Below are 7,493 nucleotides of genomic sequence, written 5' to 3' on the forward strand. Positions count from 1 at the left end.
TTATTCGGAATATTACATTAACCAGAGTATTGATTTATTCGGAATATGGTGTGCATGGGGAAATGGTTATGGAAAACATACAGTAGAAACTCATTGATCTTTATTCAAATATCATATCATAGCCATTTAATATTTACCCAACAGCGACTGTGATACTTGGATCACAAGTGATTTGTCTGGAGGTAATCTGTATTCTATTAGGATTGAAACTCCTAAGAAGTTCTGAGACAGACCAGAGATTAAGACACAGGCCTGTAATGAAACCAGCTGATATCCTGTGTGTTTTACATGGAAAACTAATTGGGATTTCTGGCAGGCATTTTGGCAGAGGGGTATTGAGTGAGAAGAAGCTTTTTTGAGGCACGGCCAGATGTAAAAACACAGTGTAAATCACCAGTTAGAACCCAGCCCGTGCCAGTGCCTAATCAGACTATGCTCATTAACTCATCTCCACAGGTACGTCACCTCCCTCATTGACACTCCCCAGAGAAAACAAAGAGACAGTTTCATGCTTGCCTGGCTCTCAACACTACCAGGCTCTCTAACATCTCTGATTTTAAGATGGATTTTGAAATGGGAACAAATTACACATTATGTAAATAACAGATTCAGTGCTTTTTCGTTGCCAATCTTCAGGGTATATTTTGGAGGATAAGGTGGGAAGAGCAAAATGCTCTAAGTGGCAAGTTTATTCTGGTGTTCGCAGACATTTGTATTGCAGCTTTGCCTCTTGTCCTGTAGCCTGCAGCCTCCTTTGTCTGTCTGTCTGTCTCTCTCTCTCTCTCTCTCTCTCTCTCTCTCTCTCTCTCGTTCTCTCTCTCTCTCTCTCTCTCGTTCTCTCTCTCTCTCTCGTTCGCTCTCTCTCTCTCGTTCTCTCTCTCTCTCTCGTTCTCCCTCTCTCTCTCTCTCCCTCTCTCTCTCTCTCTCTCCCTCTCTTTCTCTCCCTCTCTCTCTCTCCCACCCTCTCTCTCTCTCTTTCTCTCTTTCTCTCCCTCTCTCTTTCTCTCTCTCTCTCTCTCTCTCTCTCTCTCTTTTTCTCCCTCTCTCTCTCTCTCTCTTTCTCTCTCTCTCTTTCTCTCTGTTCAAACTCTGAGCAGCCTTCAGCTCTCAGCAGGAGGGGCATCTGATTGGCTGAGGAGCATTCATGATGTCATGGCTGAATGTTATAAGGGCTCTGACAAATAGCCCGTGAGCCACACCAGAGGAAACACCGCTCAAGAGAGAGACAGAGAGAGAGCAAGAGAGACACAAACACACATTGAAAGACTGGGCAAGAAAAAGAGAGAAGGAGAGAGAGAGCGAGAGAGAGAGATAGTGTGAAACAGTGAGTGAGAGAAAGAAAGTCTAGATGGATTGACATGTGAGACTGCAGACTAGGAATGAAGGAACTATCCACACCATAATAATCCTTTAATGAAACTTTGTATGGGAGGCCAGGACCAGGACTTCTACCTGTGGAGGTTAGTGAAATATTTTTCTAGTGTTGCCCCCCCCCTCCCAATCCTGTCTACTCTACAGACCTTCATTCAATCAATGTGCTCATTTCTTGGGGCTGCTTAATACACTGTGAACATGTTCTACCCCACATTCATTGCATTGCAATCACTGACTGTTTAGAGAAGCTACTGTATTACATAGTCAGCTCAACAGCAGATTATTTCTTTCTCTCTCTCTTCCTCTCTGTCCCTCCTTCTTTCTCTGTCCCTCTCTTTCTCTCTCTCTCATTCTCTCTCTCTCTCTCTCTCATTCTCTCTCTCTCTCTCTCTCTCTCTCTCTCTCTCTCTGTCTCCCTCTGTTTCTACCTGTTCTATCATCTGTATCTGTCTCCAGATCATGGGAAGTCCAGCCCCCACTGTATTCCTCAACAACGTGACTGAGGGGGCGAACGTGTCGAAGACAGGGCCGGACCCGGATGGTGGCTATAGCGAGGTTCAGATGGTCCTCCTGGGTATGATCATGTCCATCCTGGTTGTCGGCATCGTCTTCGGCAACGTCCTGGTCATCACAGCCATCGCCCGCTTCCAGAGGCTCCAGAATGTCACCAACTGCTTCATCACCTCGCTGGCCTGTGCTGATTTGGTCATGGGTCTCATCGTGGTCCCCTTCGGTGCCTGCTACATCATCCTCAACACCTGGCACTTTGGCAGCTTCTGGTGCGAGTTCTGGACCGCCACCGACGTGCTGTGTGTGACCGCCAGCATCGAGACCCTCTGCGTCATCGCGCTGGACCGCTACTTGGCCATCACATCGCCGTTCCGCTACCAGTCTTTGCTGACCAAGTGCAAAGCCCGGATGGTGGTATTGCTGGTGTGGGTGATCGCGGCTCTCATCTCCTTCCTGCCAATCCACATGAAGTGGTGGATCTCGGACGATGATAAGGCGAAGGACTGTATCAAGAACAGCAACTGCTGCGACTTCAACACGAACACAGCCTACGCCATCACCTCCTCCATCATCTCCTTCTACATCCCCCTGTTCATCATGGTGTTCGTCTACGCCCGCGTCTTCCAGGAGGCCAAGCGCCAGCTCCAGAAGATTGACCGCAGCGAGGGGCGCTTCCACAGCAGCAGTGCCTCCAAGACCAAGTTCTGTCTGCGGGAGCACAAGGCCCTGAAGACCCTGGGTATCATCATGGGCATCTTCACCCTCTGCTGGCTGCCCTTCTTCCTCCTCAACGTGGTGGTGGCCGTCTGGAAGGTGGGCGACATCTCGCTCACCTTCAGGATCCTCAACTGGGTCGGCTACGCCAACTCCGCCTTCAACCCGCTCATCTATTGCCGGAGCCCGGAGTTCCGCCATGCCTTCAAGGAGATCCTCCGCTTCAAGAGGAGGATCAACAACCCGGCCGGCCCGTCCAACGGATACATGTACAGCGGACACAGCTGGCAGAGCGAGCAACACGGCCGGAGCAAAGGCAGTTCGGAGGACGTTAGCGACCCCAACGAGGGGAGCGTGAGGAAGGGAGAGGGGGGCTGTGAGATGGGGGCGGTGGACAGAGCCACGGACCCTAACGGGAACTGTAGCAAGGGTCTGACGACGGTCCTTTAACCTTTGACCTTTTGACAGAAGGACCAGCCCTGACATGTTTGAACTGCAGAAAGACATGTTAAAGGAGAATGCTCATTTTTGATAATCTGGACCTTATTTGCGGAATATTATAAGATGTTTGACTCACCGAGATAACTTTGGTGTAATTAGGGTTAGGGTTAGAGCAAGTGGGGAAGCTATTTCGTTTCTAAAGACGTTTCTAAAGATCATATTACAGAGGCATGTGAAAAACCACAACAGGCCTACGCTCTATGTAAGCACAACTAGCGATTCATAAAGACAGATTGATGAAAACAACCGTTTCGCAGCAGAAAATAGATTTTTTAGAAGCTGCATTCTCAGTGCCCCGTCTGCCGCCATTACATGGATATACTTGGCTCACGCTGGATTTTAAATTTCTTCTACAGGCCTCCGAATTACACCAAAGTTATCTCGGTGAGTGAAACGTCTTATAATATGCCGTAAATAAGGTCCAGGTTGTCAAAAACGAGCATTCTCCTTTAATTCTGCAAAAGGAATATCTGGATGTGTTTGAACTGCAGAGTGACTGTCTAGACATGTTCGATCTGCAGACAGACTAAACAGACACGTTTGTCACTTTTCATTATGAGTGATGAAGGTAAGATTGATCAATGTGTGTGTTGGGGAGGGGTAGGTGAGCTGGGGTAGGTAGGCTCAGGGTTGGCAGGTTGGGCTGGGGAGGACATTGTTTCATATACAAGTAGGTTGATAGGTAGACCACTCTTTATTTGTTTATTCAAAGTGAGAGTGAGAGATACAATAATTTTCCATCTACCTCACCATATGTTTTCTTTCATTTTCTTATCAAACACACATCACAGTGTTTCACTGGGCAGGGTAACCAGTCACATCAAAGTCACCAGTCTTCAAGAGGAGAGGAGGCACATACTCCCGCTGAACAGAGAGAGACTAGCAGATAGGGGGGAGACCAACACTAGAATGAAGCCTGGGTGGCCACGCTGCGGTCTCCCGTTCTCTCCATCAACTAAAAAACGTACATTTCTATGCCAAAGTTTTGTTCTTGTTCAGATTCCTTCTTCTTCTTCTTCTTCTTCTTCTTCTTCTCCTTTCTCTCTAGAGTGAGCTGGATGAGCAGCGGCAGGTGCGGTAGAACTTGTCTGTCCACTCTGCATCTCTCCTCTGCCAACATTTACTCGTCTCACACTCGGCAGCACTCTGACTGAGGGAGCTGCTCCCCGCGAAGCGCTGTTGTGTTTTTTATCGCCCGGACGTTTCTGTTTTACGTCAGAACAAAACTGGAGAGGTATTCACGGAAGAAAAAAAAAAAAAAAAAACATCAAATAGCTGCAGTGCATTGTGGCATTTGGGTGATAACCGGGCAGTGGAATCTTATGTCTGTGGTCCAAACCAGGGCAATCATACCAGACTTATACATCTAAATGTTTTTTTGTTGTTGTTGAAGTCACCATTTAAGTACTGATTGGGAGTAGGAATCTGTGATGTTCATTGTTTAAATGCAATAGCAGCCCTTAGTTTGACAGACTATACCATTTACCCTTAATTAAATGTCATCACCGACGCTCATCAGCTAGGGAGCCATCTTCTCTCTGTACACAGATAAACCTGTCTTCTCTCACCAGTCCGTCCCTATTGGCCAGATAAACCTGTCTTCTCTCACCAGTCCGTCCCTATTGGCCAGATAAACCTGTCTTCTCTCACCAGTCCGTCCCTATTGGCCAGATAAACCTGTCTTCTCTCACCAGTCCGTCCCTATTGGCCAGATAAACCTGTCTTCTCTCACCAGTCCTTCCCTATTGGCCAGATAAACCTGTCTTCTCTCACCAGTCCTTCCCTATTGGCCAGATAAACCTGTCTTCTCTCACCAGTCCTTCCCTATTGGCCAGATAAACCTGTCTTCTCTCACCAGTCTGTCCCTATTGGCCAGATAAACCTGTCTTCTCTCACCAGTCCTTCCCTATTGGCCAGATAAACCTGTCTTCTCTCACCAGTCCGTCCCTATTGGCCAGATATGCCCTCGCTGTCGTGTTGCGGCAGGCAACCTGTTTACCCTAACCAAAAGAGCAGTTTTCTAAGTCCGGGAAAGAAGGGTACAAACTGCTCTCAATAACAAATAGAGTGTGGAACTAGGCCAGAGATAACAGACGCCCTAGCTAGGCCTGGAGGTTCTGACCTCTGAACCCTGCAAAAATGGGCCGGCACAGAGTTGTGTGGTCCCTGATCAAACGAGGATGACTGAGTGTCCTGATGATGTTTTTCCTGAATTTCCCAAAATGAATAGTCTGGACTCTTAGGAGCTCTAATGATCCGGAGACTTGCTCAACCAAATCACTGCCCTGCCTCTCCTGCTGTTTCAGCCTGTAGACCCCTGTCCTCTGTTTCTCCCCCCCCCCCCTCTCTCTCTCTCTCTCTCCCCCCCCTCTCTCTCTCTCTCCCCCTCTCTCTCTCTCTCTCTCTCTCTCTCTCTTTTCCTTCTTCAGGAACTGTCCCAGCCCAGCTGAGTCCAGCCTAATAAACCCAGAATAAATCAATTATCTTTGCTGTTTGGCTGCAGAATCAGAAGACTCCCTCCCAAAACCAACAGGAAGGACAGATCATTAAATTAGGTTGTCTAACTTTTCCAGGCTGCTGTCTCCAGGGAGGATCACAAGCCCTAGTCCCTCTGGCGCTCTCTTTTCTGCTCCTCCTTTGTCTTTAGCCAAACAGGAACATGTGAGACGTAGCCACAGGCACTTGAGATCAGGGGATTTGTGTCCGCTAAGAGGGGTGTCAGTCTAGACGTCACCTCTGCAGAGGTACAATCAAAAGGTTGTGAGAGGGTGGATAGCTTGTGACAGGCGTGTCCTTCCAGGCAGAACCCCCATTCCCCTTGTCTTCAGGCTCCTGATCTGTAGGATGTCAGGATCAAAGTGGCAATGCGATAAATTTGGAGCCTTGTGGGAGGGCCTTGGGGTGGCGGTCCCTTTTTGACGGTCTAAATCAATGTTAGTGACCTGTGCTTTCGTGCACTTGGCTTGGCTTTCCCTCCAGTGAGGTCAACTGACGGTGTTGAAACTGTGAACTTTGTTCCTTTGGGAGAATGTCTCTGCACTGTGCTGTGTCTTTGGTCAGCTCTGTCGTCAGTGGCCGGTACAGCCGTCTGCATAGATAGTCTGTCAACATACGTAAACGTGCACTGTGCAAAATACAAGCTGTTTGTTCGCGGGGTGGGAGGGGCCGGAGGTCATGTTTTTGTATTTAAATATTTTGAGCTTCATGTTCACGGTCATGTAGAATGTTATGTACAAATGTTGCACAGTATTTCTTGCTATCTGTCACAGCAGTGCTACAGAACTTGCAGACGTCACGAAACCTATACTGAGAATGAGTACTCAGAAAATGCACCTGACCAGTGAAGGTTTGCTTGTGTGCCTGTTTTTTTGTGATTATGTGTATTTGGACTACTTTGTGCCATATAGGTGTAGTGTGTTGGGGGTTGTGAACCCTAAATCCACACTGCTCCCTCCTGGCTGGAGCCAAGCCCTGCACCTTGCCTGCACTAGGGTTCTTAAAGGGAAGTCTTTCCCTCAAACCAATGTGTAATGAAGGGTAGAATGTGTTTCTCCAGCCAGCAAAGCTTAAGGAGAAGATACAATTTATGTGCAATGATTCTAGAATGAAAAAGCTGACTCTGCGTCATTCCAAGCCAAGCTCGGAGTGTGTGGAGACGAGCATGACTACCTATCACCTTCTCTCCCTCCCTCTCTCTCACACACACACATACACACACACACACACACACACACACACACACACAAGCGGATACATTGCTCCCTAAACAAGAAATCCATTAAGTGCAGTCATACGGAATGTGTCGGTGTTCTATAAGCAGGGGACCAGGCAAACAGATGCTAATGACTGTAGTGTAGCAGTGGATCTGTCCAGAGACTGGACAACCATGTTGGATGTTACTGGAGATGTCGACTATTCCCATGGTCAGATCGCGAGTGAGTGCAGTGTTGGTTCTCATCCCACCAACACTACTCAACCCCTTCTTTTTCCTAAAGTAAATAATAGATTTTATATTGCCCTACCATCACACCACTATCTAGAATGGTTATTATCCACAGGAACCATCTTGACCATGCTTAGGACTGGCTAGCAGCTAGATCATTGCAGCTGTGTTAGTGGTGTAAAGACCTAGACTAAACTACAAACCTGTATGTGAACCAGCTTTGTGGCCTGAGTGAAAATTGTATCAGTTCAATGTTTACTACTTGTGTTTCCTTTTTCTTGCTATTTTCGCACAATATTTGGTCACTGTTTTTTAAGTTGTCTTTTGTTTTGTTTTGTTTTTGTGGAGCTAATGAGACATGTTGTATAAGGTGTGTTGTTGTCCTGTGGTATTTATAACGAGCAACTGTAGTATGATGTTTGTATTTTTGTAATAAATGATGTATTTGTTG

At 47.3% G+C, this 7,493-nt stretch overlaps 1 protein-coding gene across 2 annotated transcripts; it reads left to right on the forward strand.

Moving 5' to 3' along the window:
* Positions 1 to 1,218: 1,218 nt before the first annotated feature.
* Positions 1,219 to 7,493, forward strand: adrb2a (adrenoceptor beta 2, surface a). 2 transcript variants are annotated; one of them, XR_014630782.1, is made up of 3 exons: positions 1,219 to 1,460; positions 1,831 to 3,667; positions 4,148 to 7,493. XR_014630782.1 is itself a non-coding variant. In XM_084449186.1 (2 exons), the coding sequence occupies exon 2, from the start codon at positions 1,834 to 1,836 to the stop codon at positions 3,046 to 3,048; it is 1,215 nt and encodes a 404-aa protein (XP_084305312.1). In that variant the 5' UTR covers positions 1,219 to 1,460; positions 1,831 to 1,833; the 3' UTR covers positions 3,049 to 3,728. The 2 variants fall into 2 exon arrangements, 1 of the variants encoding a protein (XP_084305312.1); XM_084449186.1 differs by lacking the exon at positions 4,148 to 7,493 and having other exon boundaries at positions 1,831 to 3,728.

Source organism: Borostomias antarcticus, assembly GCF_949987555.1.
Source record: "Borostomias antarcticus genome assembly, chromosome: 14".
NCBI classification, from domain to species: domain Eukaryota; kingdom Metazoa; phylum Chordata; class Actinopteri; order Stomiiformes; family Stomiidae; genus Borostomias; species Borostomias antarcticus.